General features: G+C 36.8%; 1 protein-coding gene across 1 annotated transcript in view; it reads left to right on the top strand.

Moving 5' to 3' along the window:
* Window positions 1-3,349: 3,349 nt before the first annotated feature.
* The window catches only part of LOC148855600 (proteasome subunit alpha type-2-B), a 29,321-nt gene continuing 10,286 nt past the window's right edge, over window positions 3,350-22,384 (top strand). Inside the window, exons 1-6 of the mRNA XM_088983582.1 lie at window positions 3,350-3,801; window positions 3,892-3,968; window positions 8,394-8,458; window positions 10,665-10,711; window positions 16,893-16,968; window positions 17,331-17,398. Coding sequence (XP_088839708.1) covers window positions 3,761-3,801; window positions 3,892-3,968; window positions 8,394-8,458; window positions 10,665-10,711; window positions 16,893-16,968; window positions 17,331-17,398 — 374 coding nt within the window. The 5' untranslated portion in view covers window positions 3,350-3,760. The remainder of the gene's footprint in view (window positions 3,802-3,891; window positions 3,969-8,393; window positions 8,459-10,664; window positions 10,712-16,892; window positions 16,969-17,330; window positions 17,399-22,384) is intronic.

Raw genomic sequence — 22,384 nt, 5'->3', positions numbered from 1 at the left:
TAAGTAGTTGACCTCATCACAATCAAGATGAAGTTGGTGGAATATTATTTTCCTATGATATATGGTGATGGTGCATTGGATGGGATTGAGAGGATTCATCAACTGTGTTATGACTTACTTCACGAGTACCAATACAAATCCAAGAATAAGGAAGTTGGACATGGTAGTGAAATTTTGGTTAATACAACTTGCACTTCTGAAAAAGTTGATATTGAAGAACAAGATCTATTTTCCAATTACGACTTGTTTGTTAATAAGAGTTCAATTATGTAATAGTGAAATCAGAGTTGAACCATTATTTGGAAGAAAATGTGTTGCCTAGAACTTAGAACTTTGATATTTTAGCTTGGTAGAAGTCAAATTGACTCAAGTATCATACCTTATAAGTAATTGCCATGGATGTGTTAGCTATTTTTATTTCTACAGTTGATTCAAAATCTGCCTTCAGCACTGAGGGAAGGTTAGTAAGTCCACATCGTAGTAGACTTCATGTCAAGACATTGGATGCATTAATGTGTGCTCAAAATTGGTTGGCGTATGAAATTCAAGGTAACATTATTTAAATTGAAGATTTATCTATGGAAAAAATTGAACATTCATCATCATTTCACCTTTATAATTATTATTTTTTCTTTTATGTAGATGCTCCTCTTTGTGAGGATTCTTTCATTTAATAATGATGATTTTGATATAGATGATGGTGTATATGATTTAAAATGATTATTATTTAAATTGAAGATTTATCTATCAAAAAATTGAACGTTCATCATCATTTCACCTTTATAATTTTTTTCCTTTTATGTAGATGCTTCTCTTTGTGAGGATTCTTGCACTCAATAGTGATGATTCTGATATAGATGATGAGGTATATGGTTTAAAATGAATATTGTTGAATTTTAAATAACTCAAAATCATTTGTTTAATTTAGTCTCCATATACTTATTCTTGATTTTTAATTGTTTTAGAAAGGTATGGCTGTGTATTGAAGTAGGAGATTGTTTCATTGAGATGGAGTGCTTAATTTTTGAGCTGTTAAGACTTGAGATGGAAACTTATTTAATAATGCTTGTTGAGAAGAATTTGCTCTCAGCTCATGAATTCATGATATGAGCATGAGAGACTTTCTTTGTTACAATTTACAAAGAATATGGTGCTAAGTTTTGGCCTTTTGTTATGTTCATGTTATGAAAATATTATGTGACATTTTGATAGAGCCATTGGTTTTAAATTTAACTTTTCCTCTTGCACGACTCTGAAATATGTTTACAATATTTTTGCTAGTGGATTCTACCACGAAATAAATCGTTTTCCCTCACTTTGAGATTTGAATAGATTTTGTACTCCTGCAGTTAGCATTTCTTTTTATTTTGCAATTCTACGAGGAGCTAGACCATGGAGAAGGCATGTGTGTGCAGTGTGCAGTGCTTCCAAATAAGCCCATGAAAGGATATGCAAAAGAGGTATGTGGGATTTTTATTTGGCACTTCATTACTTTTTTTTTTTTCCTCATGTTTGTTTCTTGAAAAAATGATGGTGTCAATATGTCTTCCCTTTAACAATTTTTTTTTCCTTTATTCTGGTTAATATGCTGAGATTTTTCTTATTTATAAAGTTCTGATCTTCTTATGGGTATTAATTATGGGTTGGTAAGTGTTTAAGTTGTTACTTTTCAATTAACCCATGGGTGTTAATTTTCTTTTGATATTTCCTCAGCTTTTTGGCTTTGCTTGGTTCTTCTACCTCCTTTATCAATGTGTAATGTTTTTTTTAATCAATATATTAATGCTAGCTTGTGAGCTGGTCGTTGTCCCTAATCTCTTTGTAATCCTTTGACACATGTACTGAATTCAATTGACCTACATACCAACTTTTGGGATCGGCTACACAAATCCCGTCCCACTAATATGCTCTATCAAGAGAAATTTACATTTACACTACATGTAATTTCCTAGTAATAGATATATGTTATTCATCCCTAATCTCCACTAATGTAGTTTTCATGGTGTATGCATGATGTGTGATGAGGCAACAAAAGAGGTAGATAATTTATTCATACATTGCATCTTTGCGAGGAGTTTATGGGTCAATGTTTTGTGAGTATTTTGGATACAACTACATTTCTCAATGTCTACTCAAGTTTCCCACATTGGTGGAGGTGGGAGATGAAAACTGATGAAGGAAGATTTGACCCGACTTCTTGATCACCCAACATGTGAAAGCAACTGAGGGTGACCTGGCAGAAGCAACAACTCGGCACAGTAGTATGCTCAAGGCGCGAGCTCCGAGATGAGGAACCAGCGGTCCGAGCTCCCCAAAAGGAGCCCAAACTCTCCCTTTGACCCCGAGCCTTATGAGGAGCATAGAGGGCAACAACCCGAACTGGCCTATCTCAGGGCAGCTCGGGCCACATTTCTATCTGAACTCAATACCACCTCGCACACCACTCTAGCACTTCGTCTCCAGGCTGCCGAACTGAACAACTGTACTTGACACCAAAGGAATCCGACTGACTTAGGATCTGACGCTTGACAACCGCACTTCAAACGGCCACATGCCACCGCCACCTCCAGTCACAAAGACGGCTCCGACAAAGAGAGCAATGGCGGTTGTCTGCCCCAGCAGAGGTGATGACACCTGAACTGACAGAAGTGTAGAGGTAATGATACCCGACCTGACAGGAGCTTGGGAGTGAGTGCGCGCAGTGGTTATAAAAGGCCCTCTTCCCCCCAAGAAGGAAGGTACGTGATAAATTTGCGCCATCTGTTTTTTTATCTTGCCTTTGAGATAATACTAACTTGAGCTTCAGAGCACTCTCACCGGGTTCCTCCCCGGAGACTACTCGCTTTCTTCCCCGTTTTAAGCACCTTTTGCTCGTCAGAGGCAAGACCGTTGATAGTTAGGACCGGCCGGATTGCGCTCCATCAAAAACACTAGAGACTCCAAAGAGCACATGATGCTCCCAATGGAGCCAGCTGTTTGGCCATCACCTGAGCCACATTGCAAATCCGAGCTTGAGCATGGTTGGCTTTTGCCAATTAAGAGAGATATTTATTCAGCCCTACAACTATCCCTTATCCTTTTTTCAAAATGTGGAAACCCTTCAAATGACTTTATGCATCTTATACATTGGTAACGTGTTCTGGTTAAAAAAATACTTGCTGAAGTTAAACCGGATAAAGTCAAACACGTGAGCCTCTTTATGTTCTTAACTTTTACAAAAAATTTAACCTCGCTAGGTTTTGTGGTTTGAAGACTTTAAGGCTATGTTTGGTTTGAAAGAAAAGGTAGCAAAACCTATATAAGGTTTGTAAATATATGTTCCCTTCTTTTCCCTACTTTTTTTTCCATTGATTGTGAGGTGGGGATGTGTTGGGATTCCCCGGTCCCAGGTTCATTGATTGCGGGGTAGGGATGTAGCCAGGAATGAGAGTTGAATCCTTGCCCTGATATCGGGGACGGGCTAAGGGATTTTGGCCACGGGGTGGGGATGGGGAAGGGGTGCCCCGCCCCATACCCGCCCTGTTGCCATAAAGGCAAAGATCCGGTCTCTCAAATCGGTCCAAAACCGTAGTTCGAAAATCTTCAGCCCTATTCGTACAAAAAGCTCGGTTTGGGTCGGTCCACTTTCTAGTTTGCTCGGTTTCTTGGAGGAGGGGTCTTCTCATTCCTTTTTTGTTCTCTTCTCTCGATCAACTTCGGCCTTCACTCTTCGCGTCTCTGGTTTCGCTCTCCTCCTTGAGTCCTCGCTCACACGCTCGCCATGGGAGATAGCCAGTATTCCTTCTCTCTCACCACCTTCAGGTACGCAGTGCACGCCCTTGTCTTTGTCCACTTGCGCCTTTCTTCCCTTCTCTCTGCAATCTAACGATGCATACATTCTCTCCGAAACAGTCCTTCCGGAAAGCTAGTTCAGATCGAGTATGCCCTAATGGCTGTCGGATCCGGCCAGACGTCTCTCGGAATAAAGGGTATGTAGACTCTCTCTATGCTCACTCTTTTGGATTCGTCCTTTTTACAATAAAATGGCTTCTGTTTCTCGCCCTAAAATTTCAGCTTTGCCCATTACTTTCCCCTTGATAGCTGCTTCTAGGGTTTCAAGATTCAGAGCAGGTTGTGTGATTTGCTCCAATTCAGGCTTAGGTCTTTATTATAAAACGCAAATGGTCAGATCAGATGGATTGGGCCCAGATGTTCAACCAGATGGCGTGATTCTATAAGAGCTTGTACTAATTCTGTTGTGTACCCTAGATATTTGCAGATTTTTTTTTAGCGATGGTATTCTCAGGTGCATTGAATGTAGATTCCAACATGCTAGGTTGTTGCCTTTGTCTTGGTGGTCAGCAGCTTAAGAACTGAGAAGAAAATGGTGTTATATGTTTTGACGTCTTATTGTCATATTTGGTTGAAATGCAGGAACTCCTGACATATTATGATCATATAACAGCCTCAAATAAAATGAAAAGTTAAAAGAAACTTCGGAAGACACATTTGGTTGGAAGCATTACAAAGAAAACTTAAAAATGTATAAATCAAAGATAAAAGAGACAAGTTAAAAATGTAATGGTCTGTTTTGAGACATCACGCATCACGTTGGTTGTCCCATCAACGATGGTAGGCCTAAGGTGTTTACGTGCAGCAATCTTTGCATTTAGACTTCTGATAAAAAAATCTTTGCATATAGATCATAATCCATAATGTAGGGCTAACCTATGAGTTCCGCTTATTTCAGTCATTTGATTATCTCAGATGTTTTATTCATTGCACCTTTTGATACTTATGATTTTACTGTGGATTAATTGAATGTTGATATGGTCCAGATGAGGTTTATATATGCCTTATACCCAATGAATGACTCAATAGCTAATCTATAAGTTGGTTCTTGGAAGTGTCAGCATTGAATGAAATGGCAGTAAATAAAACATGACTAATAGGATATGCTACATCATATGTTTGATGGTTAGGGTTCTTGTTCTTCTAACTTATAAATCTTGGTTGCCAATCCCATTTGCCTGCTGTTTGCCCTTAGCATCGAACAGATATGTGTTTACCACCCTTGACTAGCTAGAAAGACGATAAGAGGAAAAAAGGTGGGTGGATAGTGCTCAAAAGTGTCAAAGCTTGTAACCAACAATATAGTTTCGGATTTTTGTTCATAAAAAAAACAATATAGTTTGGGATTTGGGCTTTGGGGATGTTTCATTGTCAGGATTTGCTTCTGCTTGAATACAAACTATAAGCAATGAAAATAACATTGAGAAGTTAAATTGACCCCGCTCTCTGGATAAGGTTTTATATACTGGAGTCATTTTTGAGACATTAATTTTCTTTTTCAAAAATTTTCAAGACGTTATTTTTCAAGCGGACTTCTTTTAATATTCTTTCTTTCTTTTGTGCAAATTCTTTTCTAACCTACAATTTACTAAATTGCAGGTTGTAGCAAGTTTGGAGTTTAAACAATTTAGCCCATATAGGACTTCAACCTACAAGGCTGCAGCCTTTGTGATAATAGCACAAAACTTTAACTAATGAATTAATATGCTTTTTGAAATATTTTGTCCTTTCAAAATTTAGATTACTTCATTCTTGTATATTGAAGTGTTCATATATTTTTTCAAACTGGAACCTCACTTCATACAGATGTGCAGCTTGTCTTGCATCCCAATCTCAGGAACCCCTTGCTACCCTCTTGTTCTTTTGTTGTGCTTCCGCTCCCCTCTTGTTTTTAAAATATCGAAGCAGATTTGCTTCATAAAAAGAAATATATATGGTAGTTTATGATATAGATATATGAAACTTTAATTCTATGATCTAGATTTTGGAGTGTTATTTTGTAATTCTTTATGCAATTTCTGCGTGCAACGCAATTTAAATGTACCATCTATAAAAAAAAATTCAACTGTACTAGTTATACCCAAGTAGGAGATGCATGTTTTATAAATTCATTATATTCTATAAATTTGTAAGCTCATTGTAACAACTTAATTGCAAAATCTTATTTGGTTTTTCCCCATGCATAGTGTTTTAAAAGCGCAAGGCATAGGAGCCAATTTGCGCCCCAGGCACAAGGCGAGGTGTGCACCTTTTTGAAGCAAGGAGCAAAAATACAAAAAATGCTATTAATGAAAAATATAAACTTAAATTTTAAAATAGATGTTTTAAAAAACCTATCATCTAATATTAAAATACCTAAACATGACATGCAAAGCGTATTCAAATGAAAATTTAAAAATAATATCAAACATATAAAACATTTCCAATAATGTAAAACCCAGTCTTTTTTTTTTTGTTTTTTGCTCAATTGCATTACTTCAAGTAGCTAATGTAATGTAAAACATATTACATTCCTAATTGTACGAGCCACCTTCAAGTAGCTATCTACCACGCCCTTTGAGGCAAGCCCAAACAAGTTAAATGTTGTCCATTCATTCATTATATATATATATATTAAAACAAGGAAGTCTAAAAATTTATTTATTTTTTTAATTTTTTAATCCATGTCATTTTTGAAACTACCAACTAGAAACTCTACTTCCCCCCCCCAAAAATCTTCATAATCTCTCTCTCTCTCTCTCTCTCTCTCTCTCTCTCCCACACACATTCCAATAACCTTAATAATCCAATATCCTAAAATTTCTCCTAAACAACCTCCCCCACTATCCTCAACTTTCTCCCAAGGTATCTCTAATTTAGTAGAGGGTTTCTCTCCTAAATTATCTCTATTTCTTATTTATCTTCTCCCCCACTTTTTATCTACATTTATCTAAAGAAAGTTTGAATAAAAAATTTAAGAATTATTTAAATATTCTAACAAAATTATATAATAACTTTAAAATATTTATTAAAAAACAAAAAATAATTATAATCAATTTAATAATATTCATATTATTAATAATTATTTATTTATACAAAATTCATTACGAAATTATGTACAAAAATATAAATTGTGATTTCTGGATTACTCAATCTAAATGTCATTCAAATGATAAAAATCTAACATTAAAAATGGAATATTATTTAAATATTTCAATAACTAAATATCTTAAATAACAAAATATTAAAATTAATATTTCAAATCAATCAATAATATATTTTAAATAGTTATTGAATAACTTTCAATTATAATAAATAGATTAAGATTTTAAATATTTAGTTAAATAACTAAATATTTTAAATAATGAAATATTTAACATAACTAGATTTGAAATAGTTAAAATAACAAAATTATGTATTAATAGTACTATAATTTTATGGATTATTAAATTCAATAAGTAATTAATATTTTAAAATTTAAATAATGATACTTTTTCAATAAATAAATAATATTATAAATAACTAATTTCATTTATACCGACTAATAATTCTAGAAACACAAGCCAAAAACACAGTTACAAAGTGGCCCAAAACAGATCTCCCCTTGACACTCCTTGCTTGGCCAAAGAATCAGCTATTGCATTTGTTGATCTGCTGACCCACTGAAACCTGACTGACATATTCCTTGTCAGCCATTTAACTTTCTTTAACAGATCCCTGTAGCCCCAACAAGTTGTCTCTGGACTTGTCAACCAGCGCACTACTACCTTGGAATCCCCTTCTGGCCATCTGTATACCTTGTACCGCTGCTAGTATCTCTGCCCTTACAGAATCACCAACACCCACTGGTCCTGAAAATAGAGACATGTTTCTATCTTTGTCTCTTAGAATCCCTCCTATTCCAGATGTCTCTATCTAAAATTAATTATTGTTATTTTTGTATTGTAAAAAAATTATTAAAAGTAGTATATAAAATATAAAATATAAATGATTATTAATTATTATACTCTTACATGTTTCTATTGTTTCTCTTTAACTTAACAAATCCCGTGCATCGCATGGGTCCCTGCTAGTATCTTCTTAAAAAGTAATTAAAATTATAAAATCATTATTTTTTTTTTGTGTGAGAACTAATAATTTAAGACCATAACATGGACTTTTTTGGGCTTGCCTCGAGGGGCGTGGCATGGGGGTCCATGGGCCAGCCCAGCTGCTAGGTTCAAAAAAAGCAAAGAAGCATCAAATTTTCAAAAAGCACACTCCTGGGCTGAGGCGCATCAGGTACAAGCCTAGACGCACCAGGCGCACACCTTTTGTAAGGGCTGTGCCTAGGACCTAGGCGAGGCGCATACCCTAAAATGTGCCTAGGTGCGCTTTTTAAATCACTGCCCATCCATAATTGCTAAATCTATATACTGTTCGCTCCCAAGCTTTTATTTTTGTCTTTCCCCACCCTTCAATAGAAGAAAAAAGGGAAAAACTAGCTCGTATATGTGTCTTCTTTTTGAGTCAAATGGTTTTATGTTTGATTTATCCATTTATTTACTTAATATATTCATACATATTGATTGTTACCTCTGCAGCTGCCAATGGAGTCGTTATTGCAACTGAAAAGAAATTACCATCGATCTTAGTTGATGAAGCATCTGTGAGTAATATTTCATCCTCTAGGCATTTATATTCCTTGTTTTAACTTATCAATATTGGTTCCTGAACTCTAGTTTGATGCCTCTTTCTCTCTCTCTTTCTTTTTTTTTTTTTTTTGAGAAGGTAAGGTAAAAATTTTATTGATAAAAAAAGACAAAGTTACAACTCCTTCCTGGAGCCCTGCATCTTGGAAGAGGGCGAATTACGGACTCCAAATAGACTGAGTACAAAGCAGCTGAAATGCATTCTGAGATCAATTTGTGCTTAAGGTGTTTCCTTGTCCAACTCCTTTCAAAAAGATCCCAACTCCAGATCCTTCCCATGGTACTCATGAATCAGGAATGAGATGGGGGCTTTCTCTAATTGAATGCTACGAGTGAAGATGTGCTTACGGGGGGGGGGTGATGGGTGTAATGGGTTCTGTCTTTCTGATGAGGGGGTGGGTGGGAGATCAGGAAAAAGATGGTTGCTTAGATCAAGAAACTTGGTTTAGTGTTGTCATCTTTTTTTTGTATTTTATACTAATGTGTTGAATTGTATGGAATAAGGAATTGAGAAGTGACCACGGGTTTATATTGCTTGTTGTATTGGATTGGGGCCTCTGCTTGGTGTAATAGTGAAATCTCAGGCTGACAAGTGTGAGAACATGGGTTGAATCTTAGAGTAGTTTATGCCAAAAAATAATGTAAATGGTTAGGTCTATATCCATTTCACCCTTCCCAAGGCCCAAGTTAGCTGGGTCCAACATTATTAGATGATGGGCTAAAGAATTGAGAAGAGAGAGGTCAAACCTAAAGAGTTAAGAGACATGTTGGGCTGATGAAGAAGTTTTTCCTTTTATTTATTTATTTTTTCATGCCATGTGAGGGTCTCTTTCCAGGCAATAACTAAGATATCATGCTAGTTAGGAGGGTAACAAGGGATGTGTTGGGAGTAGAGAGGAAGAAAGTGATGAATCTAGATGCTAACTGCCTGGAATGGTGTGGATGGCTCAATTACAATATCAAAGAAGAGAGGGGTTGAGGGAGAGCTAGAGGCTAATTCTCAGGAGGAGAGAGGGGAAGAGGCTGTAGAGTTTCTGTTATTGATAAAAAAAAAAGAGGCTGTAGAAGCAATAGCTCTAAAATATTGAACTATAAATTTCTTGGTTATAGTTCTTAGGAGGAGAGAGGAAGGGGCCAATTTTGTAGGGGGTCATCTGGGTTTTTGTGATCCTCTTTTTGGCGTCAAGAAGGGTCTATTGACTTCCATTTCTTTTTGTGTATATCTTTTTGGTAACTGGTGGAGATTGCTCTGCATTTCTGATTTTGTTGTACCAGGGGTATTTGAGTGGATGTGGCTTTTTTTCCTTCCTTTTCCTGAAGTGCTTGTTACCACTGCATGTGGGGCCATTGGCTGCTCTTGTAATTGCACATTTGACTGGTGGAATGGCAATTGGTTTTTGATGTTTTCTCAAATGGTGCTTGAAACGATGTAATTTTTGGTGGGCCTCTTGTATTTTTTTTTGAGGGATTGTTGTCATCATTTTTGTTTTTTGGGGCTCTGATTTCTCTCCTTTTACTGGTCAAACAAAATTAAATGCTGTTTTAGATCAAGTTGCAGAAATGGAAATAAATTCTGCAAGTTTCTGAATTGCACGCAAGTAGAGATTTCAAATTCACAACCCCCTAAGGAGTTCAAGTATGTACAAGCGGATGGTATTAACCACTTCAGGATCCATCCATTTCCAATTTCTTCCACTTCTGATAAAGATGAAAACAAACTATGAGAATGGAGTTTTCAGTACCCTTTCTGCTGCTAGCTCCAAGTTGTACTAATCCAAATGCAACCATGAACCTAGCTTTTCACTTGCACATTGGAGAAGCATTTAAACTATTAGCAGTTTTGGTTCGTTTTCCTACTTGGAATTGTACTTTGCATGTTAAAGGCTATCCAGGCATTTGGATTTTCATTTCAATCTTTAAAATTCCTTTTTCGGCCATTATTTTCTGTTTTCTATTACATTTATAAATCCTTATTGCATTAATGCATGTCTTCAAGGTCTATCCCTCCCCCCAATCTTCCTATGGTTCCACAATGACAATGCAGTGATTGGCTTTATTTCCTCCTTCTATTCAAAGGAAATCATGCATGAGAAACTCCTTGAAGTTTTTTGCAACCAGCACTAAGTGGTGAATGATGATAAGTTGCATTTTTCTTTTTTGCAGGTTCAAAAGATTCAACCTTTAACGACAAATATTGGAGTTGTGTATAGGTTCTGTCTATGTCCTACCTCTTGCTAATTTTAGGAAGTCTAATTTCTAATGCTTGTATATGCCCTCTTGCTTTTTATTTTTTATTTTTTGCCAACAATTAGTATTGATTTATGATATGAGCTCTAGTTCACCTTACTGATCCAATCATGTGTGCCTGTATAAACATGTCTGATCTGATTAGTATGCAAGCTTATTTTTTTTTTATTTGTAGTTTTTAAAATATACCAATAAAAAAATGATTCCTAAAATATTTAAGTTTCATGAGAGAATGAAAAATGCTTTTTTTTTGGATAAAATATCATATTTCCATTAAATCAGAAAGAAATTACACTTGTGAAGGCGTGGGATGCTGCCTCTCCCAAATTGTGCCCTGTTTTTCCAAGCTATCCGCAAAGGCATTAGCTGATCTCCTCACCCACTGTCCAGTAACGAATTTTTTTTTTTTTGATCAATAACACTTTCATTAAATCATCAGTAGAAAATTTACAGGAGGAAGACAAACACACTTGTCTTCCAAGAGCCACAAAGAGCCTCATAAAAGGAAAAAAAGATGACACTAAAGTTACAGCTTACCCAAAACAGTGAATCCCTTTCTGCCCCTTGTTTAGCTAAACCGTCAGCTAGGGAATTAGCCGATCTTTTAACCCAACATGTCTTCACTTCCATCTCCTGCACCAGCCACATGAATTTCCTCCTCTCATTGTTGTACTTCCATAAACCATTTTGATATTTAGTCAGCCACCCTATCACCACCTCTGAATCCCCTTCAATTATGAGTTTCTTGATGTTCAACTCCTCAGCTTTCCAGACTCCTTTCAAAACTGCAAAGATCTCAGCTCTAAGGGAGTCACCCACTCCAATTGGGCCTGAGAACATGGCAGAGATGACCCCATTTTCGTTCCTAAAAACACCTCCAATCCCCGATTGCCCCGGATTTCCCCTTCTGCATCCATCAAAGTTTAATTTCAAGAATCCACTAGGTGGGGGAGTCCAAGCCATATTCATTACTGCCTTGGTCTGTGTGCAATTTGCAATTTCACCCCACTTCCTCAACATGTCATCCACAGTGTAACGGACCTATTCCGTGTCAACCAGTTGTATTTCTTTGTCATTCTTGTAGCCTCACACGACATTCTCCAGATTATTTAACCACCGCACTACCTTAGTCCCCTCCAATCAGCAACTGCTCCACACCCAATTCTTTTGCAAGGAGGACCCCTTGTATGGCAGCTGGCAATTCTGCCTTAACAGAATGCCCAATGGGGCATTAGCTGTTTTGCCACGCTATCCACAAGGGCATTGGCTGATCTCCTCACCCACTGTCCAGTAACAGACATATTCCTTGTCAACCAGTTGTATTTCTTTATCTCATTCTTGTAACCTCAGACGACATTTCCAGATTATTTAACCACTGAACCATTACCTTAGAGTCCCCTTCAATCAGCAACTGCTCCACACCCAATTCTTTTGCAAGGAGGACCCCTTGTATGTCTGCTAGCAATTCTGCCTTAACAGAATGCCCAATGGGTCAGAATAGAGGAGGATAGCCTCTCCAGCCTCATTTCTCAAAACACCTCCCAACCCAGAGGGCCCTGGGTTGTCCTGGCTACTCCCATTAAAATTCATCTTCAGAAAACCTTGAGGGGGGGGGGGAGTTTGTAGAAACCCTTTCCTTTGAGGATGAACAGTTTGCTACTGCTAACCAATTCCTCCATAAATCATTAAAAGAATCTTGGTGAAACAGTTCCACAGTCTTTAATGGTTTAACCAGTGCATTGCCCTATTCATAATGCAGTCCTTCAAGGCCTGGCTGCTCCTCCCCTTCTCTTGGAAGATTCTAGCATTCCTTTCTTCCCAAACTGTAAATCAAAGCTGCTCTCGCTCACCTCCACATGCTTCTTCCCCTTTTACGGGGCCAAGAGAGAGTAGAAGTGTTAAACAACATACATACTTCTGCTGGCATTTCCCAGCTGCACCCAGAAAGGAAAAAAGCCAAATCCAAAGCTTTGCAATGACATTACAAGATAAAAATAAGTAGTAACAGTTCTTGCCATGAGATTTGCAAAGAGTACACCAGTTAGGTGAGATACAAAGAAGAGGTCTTCTCTTTTGTAGGTTGTCCATAGTGTTAACTTTCCCATGGAACACTTCCCAACATAAAGCCATAACCTTGGGGTGAACTGACCTACACCAGACTTCTATGAAAGGGAAACCCTGTTGAGAGGGGCCCAAATCCTTTTGGATGAGGGGCCCAAATCCTCTTATTTGGCTTGGAAGGGTCCAACCAAACTTTTGGAAGGAGACAAAGCAAATTAGACAAACACTGAATTTCCTCATCCCTTAACCCTCTACAGAAACCAAAATCCCAACTCAAGGCCGACTTTGAAATCATCTCATTTTTAAACAAAGAAACAAAGAACAAGGACAAAAAAGGGCTTTAAAAGGAAGATCCCCTGCCCAAGTGTCTTCCCAAAAACGAACAGAATTACCGGGACCAACATCATACCTGACATAACTGAGGAACTGTTGGAGAAGTTTGCGAATTACCTTTCATGGAGTTGCCATGTTAGCCCTCCTTGATGCACCGGTATCCCATCCGTTCTTTGAGCACCCATGAATACTCTGCACCACTTCATGCCAAAGCCTCTAATGAAAAATGCTTTTATTTGTTACAAATGAAAGAAATACTTTTGTTTATTTGGGTGATAGTCAGATATGCATTTGATCAAACTGAAGCTCAAATGTAATATAGAATTGGGGCAGCTTCTAAAGCTGTTTTCTTTCACAACTTCTTGTTGTAATCCTGTGTTTTTTTTTGTTTTTTTCTAATTAATGAAATCGCTTTTCTGTGTTGCTGATAAAAAAAATAAACGTTGAGAAGCTTTGGTGAATTTCTAAGAACAGTGTCAGTCAAAGTGTACAATAATGATTGATCAAAAAAGTGCACAATAATGCTTCAAAGTATTTACCAGTAGGCAGCCAAACTATAATTTGAACTGTGCTAAGCTGGATTTGTCTTATGAAACTGGCTCCAGTTAGCTCTCCGTAGTATCCTCATGGTTGTCAAGGCACCTAGGTGATTCTGGGAAGTGGGGTGCTTAGCTGTCTAGCAGTAGTTGACTAGGTGACACCTAGGCAATAAGAATTTCATAAAATAAAAAACTAAGTTTTACCTAGTTCCCTAGTTTAGTATACCATTCGACATGCATATTAATTGAAAAAGATAACAATTCTCTTTATTAAAAACATTATGTTTTCTCTCAAAACATGTCAAATGGAATTGCTGATTCATTAGCTAAGGAAGGGGTCCGTAGGCGGCAGCTGTTTTTTGGCACAGTTGTAGTTTCTTTGGCTTTGTTGAAATGTTGGCTGTATTGTAATTTGGCACCTGTTTGTCACTGATTAATAAAATTAATTGTTTTTTGCTGATAAAAAATGGCAAATCATCATATCTAGGACAATAGTATTTCAATTATATTGATTTGAATACTTTCAAAACTAATACTAATATACAAAAAAGTACCTTACCTTTCAATAAAGTACCTATTGGCCTAGGCTCCTTTGTATTGTTATTTGATTTAATAAAGTACCTTACCTTTTACAAAAAAAAAAACTAATACTAATATAGATGAGAAACTAAAGAAGGTTACAATTTTGTATGATAAAATTTAAGATAGAGAGTGAAAGAGAAAACGAACAAGGGTGGGGCTGCTGTTTTATTTAATGTAAGAGAGAGTGGGAAGATAGAAAAAACATAAAAAGAAAAAGAAAACAAATCCCTTTATATTTCTACTTTTTTCTTTCTTTTTCTCTTCTTAAAACCCTTGGATCTCCTAATTTTCAATAGTAAAACTTTAAAACAAGGTATAACTGATATATCTAGCATATAATATAATATATTAGGACACATGTTAGTAAGATGTTGGATCATGAATGATAATAAGTGTCCACCTTGTTATTTTTGTTGCCGAGGTGAGGGGTTCTTGTTGCTATAAGCAAGGTGTTTAGGTGCCTAGGCGGCACCTTGGCAACCAAGTATCATATAAAATCAATATATTTTTATCTGTAAAAATCAAAGAGCATTCAACTTTATGTTCAAGGGGTTGCTTTTGAAAACATGTTCTGTCCATTTGTTGTGATTTGGAGCCTAGAATTTTTGATTTATGGGTTTGTTTTTTCTGAAATTTTTGTTAATGATGTACATCCCCTTACTGTATAGAAACTGATGTACATCCTGGGGTTTTCCCCTTTATCTAATGAAAGCCTCCATTACTCTTTTTTTTTTCAGAGAAAAAAAACCCGTACCTATAAAATAGTTGCTTCACATGAAGGTACCCAAATAGAAAATTGAATACATAAAGAGAAAACAACAATAATCTAAGGGACGTATAAATAAGATTGTTAACTGAATCAGAAAAGATGTGACTGCCATCATTTTCTAGGTTGAGGCTGCAGTAGACACCCTATGGTATCCTTTAACAATCAATATACCTTTACCTACAACATCAAAGAGAATTCAACTTTAAGTTTTCTTAGGCAGATGAAGTGATGAGACGAATTCTCAGTTCTCTTCCCTGTTGGCTTCGACTGCACAAGGAGTTCAAGGGGGTTGCTTTTGAGATCATGCTGTCTGTCCACTGGTTGTGATTTGGAGCATAGATTTTTTGGTTCATGGTTTTGTTTCTCTAAAATTTTTGTTAATGATGGACTGCCCCTTACTGTATAAATGCTGATTTGCATCCTGGGGTTTTCCCTTTCTATTTAATGAAAGTATGCATTTCCTTTTTTAATAAAGGCTAATGCCTATAAAATAGTTGCATAACATGTGAGCTACCTCATTTAGAAAATTTGAATGCATAGGCAGAAAACAAGGATAATCTAAGGCATCTTTAAATAAGATTGTTACTACATCAGGAAAGACATGCCTGTCATCATTTCCTAGAAGCTCTGACAGTCAAAAGATGATGTAAGCCTTTTTATGAAGATCGTTTGGTGAAGGCACATCTGTCTGTGCATCTTTCCGTGCGAAGATGAGTTGAAAAAAGGCGAAAAACTCCATTTGGAGCTTCCCGAAAATAGCCTGAAATGGGCTTCCTGCGTCTTTTCGGGGCTGTGGCTTTCAGTGGCTAGATCATTTCCCAACCAAACGGGAAAAGACCAAAATGCAGGCTTCCAGGCTTCTAAAAAGCTGACAGCCCATGCTAAAAGACACGCCAAATGGGGCCTTAGTCTATTGCAATTGGTCTTCAGTCTTTCAGAGAAGAACAGTAGAACCCTTTTTTATTCAAACTAATTTCCAGAAAGAACTAAAGAAGTAGAAGGATTCTGAATTTCTTCTTCTGGAAAGGTCATGAAAGAATTTATGATCCTCTATTCATTTGGAGTTGACTTTTTCACAAGTCCTTATTTTCTAAAGAGAAAAAGTGGGCCATCACCTATATTGATCCTTGCTATTTGGGGTATTGGGAGTGTGGACTGGATATGGGCCTAGCAATTGTATTTTCTTGCACATAGTGACCCTATCTGACTTTTTACCTGTGTTCTCATGCTTGTCAGCCCAAGGTTTTACCACTGCACCAAGCAATGAGTTTGAAAGACCTGAGCCTTTCAAACCTTCAATTATGGTGGTGGTTAGGAAGTTACCCATGAGGTATTATTCCTGATAGCTGAGTTAAGAAGCTTTTGCAAATTTGACAATGCTTAAATAATACATCTGGTTGTTCCTGTTGTTATTAGCATTCTTGAGGTTTACACGTTTATGACTTTCCACTGAGTCTTATTTTGTGTCATGGAACAATTTATATTTAAAATTAAATTCTTCATACAGGTCAAGTTATTGAGCTAATAGGAAAGGATGGGGAAATGGTTTGTAAAAGAAAATCTTCCCTTTTTTATTATTAAAATGATCCGGTCCTTGTCTGACCTTTTTTCCCTTGGAGGATGCTTCCCTGGATTTGCCTTCTGGACAATTTATTTGTTTGTCAAGGTGTGGTGCCATTGAGCTCTGTGTCTTATGGATAACTATGAATTGGCAGTTTCTAGTTAATAGTCTTATGTGGTTAACACTACCTTAGTTTCTGTCATGCTTAGCATCGTTTATTTTACTCATATTGTTCTCTATTATTCCACATGTTTACATGAAATTTATGGTGGCGATCTTTGTTTCTTTTTCTTGTGCAGTGGGATGGGTCCTGATTTTCGAGTATTGGTCCGGAAAAGTAGGAAGCAGGCACAACAGTATTTCAGATTATATAAAGTAACATTTGATTTCCCATAACTTTATTCTCTTTTCCCTCCTTCCATTGATTCCAGTAGCTGCCATTTATGTTTTACTTCTCATTTTAGTCATTAGATTCAAGGATGCTTTTTGCTCCAACTCTATATCTATGTAAATTGCTTGGGTTGTGATTTGGTCCTGCTATTCTTGGATGAAGAATTGTTTTTCTTTAGTTTCTTTTACAGTTTCCCCCCTTTCTACAGCTTCACATTTGTGTATTAGTGATAACTTAGTACTGAAAATAACTTAAGATTTTCTAATATTGAACTTTATGGTTTATTAGTGATATCAGATTGCAGATTGCAAAAATTCTAACCTTCATAATGATGGGGTGAATGCAGGAACAAATCCCTGTTACACAACTTGTTAGGGAAACGGCGGCTGTTATGCAGGAGTTCACTCAATCTGGGTACTAATATCCTCTATTACTACATAGTTTCCATTTGTTGCAAGCTTCTACTGAAAAGATTAGTACTCCATTTGTGGAAAGTAAGCTACATAATTTTTCCAATTAAGGCTCAGTTTGGGAGGAGTGCATACATGTTTTAGAAACACCATATTCTGTATACAAGGTTTTGCACTGAGCATATTTGTATTTGCACTCCTCCCAAACTGACCCTAAAAGACTGGACAAATCTACAAATAAAGCATTCATATTGTTAAGGCACTGCAACATGCTAGTTTAAACTAACTAGTTGCACTGATATATGAAAAAGGTAAAATCAATGTGAGATTAATGGTCCTTTTCTAGTCCCTTGTTACACAATAATCTAATTTGAAATCAATCAACTAATTTACAAGGGAAATCCCCAAACTTATGGTGGACTAGAAGATTCTAAGGAGCTTTGGTGAAACAAAGTTGTCTGGGTTGAATCTCCATGAATGAGCTTTGTTAATTAGCCTGATCTAAACATTCATCTTCTCTTAACAATGCAACATGGTTTACCTTTAAAAAGGGGAACTGATGCAATTTTGATTGATTGGGTATTAAATCAAACTTTGCTAGTGATGGAAAACAATATAGTATTGGTGGTTCAATTCCATGGTGGCAGTGCTGGAAAGGGCTGGAAAAGGTTGTTGAATGGCTGGTGAAAGAGGAAAGGAGTGGCTATCAAATTGGATATGGAAAAAGCCTATGATTTGGTGGATTGGAACTTCTTAATTGATATTATGAGGTGTGGTTTTGGAGATTTGTGGTGTAAATGGATTAAGGGCTGTTTACAAACTAGTCATTACTCAGTCATAGTTATGGGACATTGTATGATTTCTTTGAGGGATTCCGTGGGCTTAGGCAAGGTGACCTCCTTTCTCCCTTTCTGTTTACCTTGATTGCTGAAGCACTAAGCAAATTGATTTCTCGAGCAAATTGCCTACAACTTTTCAGAGGGTGGTCAGTGGGGAGAGATAATATTTTGGTCACTCACTTGCAGTTTGTAGATGACATTCTGATTTTTGTGATGGAGATTGTAGGGATGGGGGTGGAAAACTTGAGGTTGGTTGTGAAACTCTGAGAGGATGTCTAATTTGAGGATTAATTAGTCAAAGAGCTTATTGGTTGGAACCAACATTGAAGAGGATGAGTCGAGTTTTTTTGGCAGAATCCCTAGGTTGTGAGAAGGGTGACTGGCCAATGAAATACTTAGGCTTACCTCTGTGAGATAACCTGAGATCTGCTTGTTTTTGGCCTCTGGTGGTGGAAAGAGTCGAGAAATGATTGGCATGGTAGAAAAGGAACTATATCCCGATGGGGGGGGGGATAACTCTTATTAAGTATACCCTAGCAAATCTTCAGTATACTACATGCAAGTGTTCAGGATGCCACAAGGGATAGTGAGGAAAATTGAAAAAAATCATGACAGATTTTCTTTGGGAGCTAGGGGAAAAAAGAAAGATCATTTGGTTAGATGGGAAAAGGTGGTGAAATTGAAGGAAGAAGAGGGTTTGGGAATTGGTTAGTATTTTAAAAGCACAAGGCGCATAGGTCAATTTGTGCCCGAGGCAGAAGGCGAGGTACACACCTTTTTGAAGCAAGGTGCAAAAATAAAAAAAAATGCTAAAAAATAGAAAATGTTAGAAACACAAAAAAATTCTAAAAAATAAAAAAATGCAAAAGTAAAAAATATTAAACATAATATTAATAAAAAAATATAAACTTTAAGTTTTAACATAAATGTTTTAAAAAACCTATTATCTAAAATTAAAATACATAAACATAACCTGTAAAGCATATTCAACTGTGAATTTAAAAATAAAATCAAACATATAAAACATTTTCAAGCATGTAAAACTGACAATCTCTTTTTTTTTTTCCTCAATTGCATTACTTAACGTAGCTAACATGATGTAAAACATATTACATTCCTGATTCTGTGAGCTGCCTTTGTGCCACACCCCTTGAGGCAAGCCCAAACAAGTCCAAGTTAGGGTCTTAAATTCTTAGTTTTCACACAAGAAATACTGATTTTATAATTTTAATTGCCTTTTAAGAAGATATTTTAGTAGGATGAATGAATGAACAACATTACCAAATAGGAGGTTCTCGGAGGTTCAAGGGTAGGCCTATTTTTATTTTCCTAGGTCAGCCTTCTCACCTTCCAGGGTTGAATTGGAGCTTGGGATTTAACAGAAACATCAGAGAGTTTGAACTTCCTATTAGTGTCTGAGCTGTTAGGCTTGCTGACTTCAGTGTTCTTGGGGGAAGGTGGATCATATTCTAGGATTTGGAGTCCTAATTCTGACAGGTTGTTTTCTTGTAAATCCTTCTTACACTCGTTTATAGCCACCTCCTCTCATCCTTTCCCAATCAAGGAAATTTGGTGCTCTCCCATTTCCCCTAAAATCAGTGCTTTCTGTTGGGAAGTGTTTCATGGATGTATTAACACATTTGATGTTCTTCAAAGAAAAATACCAAATTGGTGTTTGTCCCCCAACTGGTGTGTCCTGTGTAGGTTGAATGGTGAGACTGATTTTCACCTTCTGATATCTTCTCCTTTTGTTAGCTTTATTTGGAATTGGTTTGCTTCCCTTTGTGGTTGCAGGGTCTTCTCATGACAGATTGGATGGCTTGTTCTGCCCTAGTGGTATCAGTGGCACTAAAAGGAGGGGTGGGATCCTGTGGAGGTGTGCTAGAGCAGTACTACCTTAGACTGTTTGGGAGGAAAGCAAAGCAATTTGCTGGAAGAAAAGCTTGAAGATGCTTTCAGATTTTAAGGTTGAAGACTTTTTTAGGGTTTGGGGTGTTATTGCAGCCTCTTCATCTACAAGACAGCAATTTGTTGAGGCATGGTCTCTCCCAATAGATGGCTGGAAGAAGCTGAACTTTGTTGGGAGTTGTGTGGGTAATCTGGGCCCCTCAGGCATTGGGGGGGCGCATCAGAGATGAAGATGGAAATATCATTACTCTGTACTCTGGTCCTGTGGAGCAGGGTGAAGTGGCAAGATCAGAGTTTCTAGCTGCAGCATATGGGGTTGAGAAAGCTGCAGATTTGGGTTTTAATAGACTGATCATTGTGGGAGATTCAAAAACTGTGATAAAGTGGTTACAGAGGGGTGAAGGGGTATACATCAAAAAAAGGGTGAAGGGGTGATTTGGCAGTTGAGGAATGAATTCAGGAGGATTTAAATGGCTGCCAAGGGACATGTCAAATCCATGTGAGATGGGTGAGGAGATCTGCCCACAGTTTGGCAGATAGCTTAGCTAAGCAAGGGGTCGAACGAACACATATGTTTTGGTTTCATTTGTAATTTTGGTTTGTGTCAGTTTACTAAAGCTGGTCTCTTTCACAACTTGTTGTATCCATAATTTTTCTATTAAATGAAATCATTTCAGAGTTGCTGATAAAAAAAATAATAAATAGAGGAACAGACATCATAGATCTGTGAAAGAAGCCATAGACCAACTTGGGAAATGCTTTAGAAGAAAACATGTGTGTGTGTGTGTGTGTGTGTGTGTGTGCAACATCACCCAAGAGAGAAAGGCAGACACTGAACACTGAAAACACCCACTGAAATCAAAAGAAACAACATACTAGACCTCAAACATCCAAAAATCTAATAAACCGAGACAAAGGACAGAAAAGCCCCCGAACCCAAAGATTCCTGCACACATCCATCTTTTGGAACCAAACACTGACTAACACTAGCCGTCTCCTCAAGACCTTCCTCCTGACCTTCGTCTTCATTGTTCCACGTCTCTCCCCCTCCCCCAGTAACCACTTTCTTCAAACTCTCCTCTCCTTTTCCTCTCAAGAAACAATTTTGTAGGAGGAATTTGCTAAGGTAATATAGTGGGGATTTAACAATAATCAATTAGAAAAATCCATATGGGGAAGAAGAATAGAAGATAACTAAGTTGAAGATTAAAAGAATGTGACAAAGTTGTAAGAAAAAAAGAAAATGTGGTAAAAAAGGGAAGATTAAGGAAGAAAGATGACTATACCAAGGATGACTTAATTGACAACAAAAGTGGGGGCTTTTCCTATCTTGATGAAAAATCTGGGTGGAGCTGGGTTTTAACCAAACCTTAAGAAAACATATTAGATTTTTCTTTATGATTGATGAAATAAAAGGAAGATTTTATTAGAGAAATGGAATATTATAAGAAAATTATGTTAAGATAACACTGAATGAACTAGAATCACAAATTGCATGTAAATTAGAAATGCTGCAATTTTACAATCATCTGGATAGTACAATATCAAGGGTATTTATTACCAATTAAAAATCAGGGTTATTCCAAAATTCTAGCCCAAATGAAGCTGTTTTTACATGCCACAAGGGGAACAATACTCCAAAATAATTTTGCCTCCTTTCGTGCTGTGAATGACAGCCTCAATGGAAATCCATTTAGGGTCAGCCAACCTGTGTAAAGGCCTTCATCATAGAGCACAAAAGAATGGTCATACAAATGCTGTAACTCTACAGTGAATTAAAAGATACTACATGTCCTCTTCATGTTACACCTAACATGAAGGATGGTTATCAGAGTTCTCTGCTCTTCAAATGTTCAACAATTAGAATGCTATCCAATGATAGGAGCTATGCAAATGCCTCCACTCTTTGAGGAATAGGATTACCCCATGGTCTCGAACCATTGGGTCAAAGTATTTTGGAATGACTTAGCTATAAATCTTCCATTTCTGCATGCCTTCCTCATCAGCGTATTTCATATACCATGAGAAGCATCATATTAAGAATTTCAAAACATCACTTTGCAAATAGAGAACACATTCACTTTCCTTTTCTTTTCAAAATTTCCTTTTTACTCTTCAAAGAAAAAACATATTCACTGTTGAGAATTTAGAAGAAAACATTATGCACTTTAATAATGAAGCTTGTAGGTTTGCTTGACACCAAAATATATCTAACACTACATTTATCACATATAGTCCATGTT

The sequence above is a fragment of the Nelumbo lutea genome, chromosome 4 (assembly GCF_056320005.1).
Source record: "Nelumbo lutea isolate HS-2025 chromosome 4, American lotus-T2T, whole genome shotgun sequence".
Taxonomy (NCBI): Eukaryota; Viridiplantae; Streptophyta; class Magnoliopsida; order Proteales; family Nelumbonaceae; genus Nelumbo; species Nelumbo lutea.
Note: the sequence above shows the minus strand (reverse complement) of the source record. Positions and strands in the feature narration are given on the sequence as shown.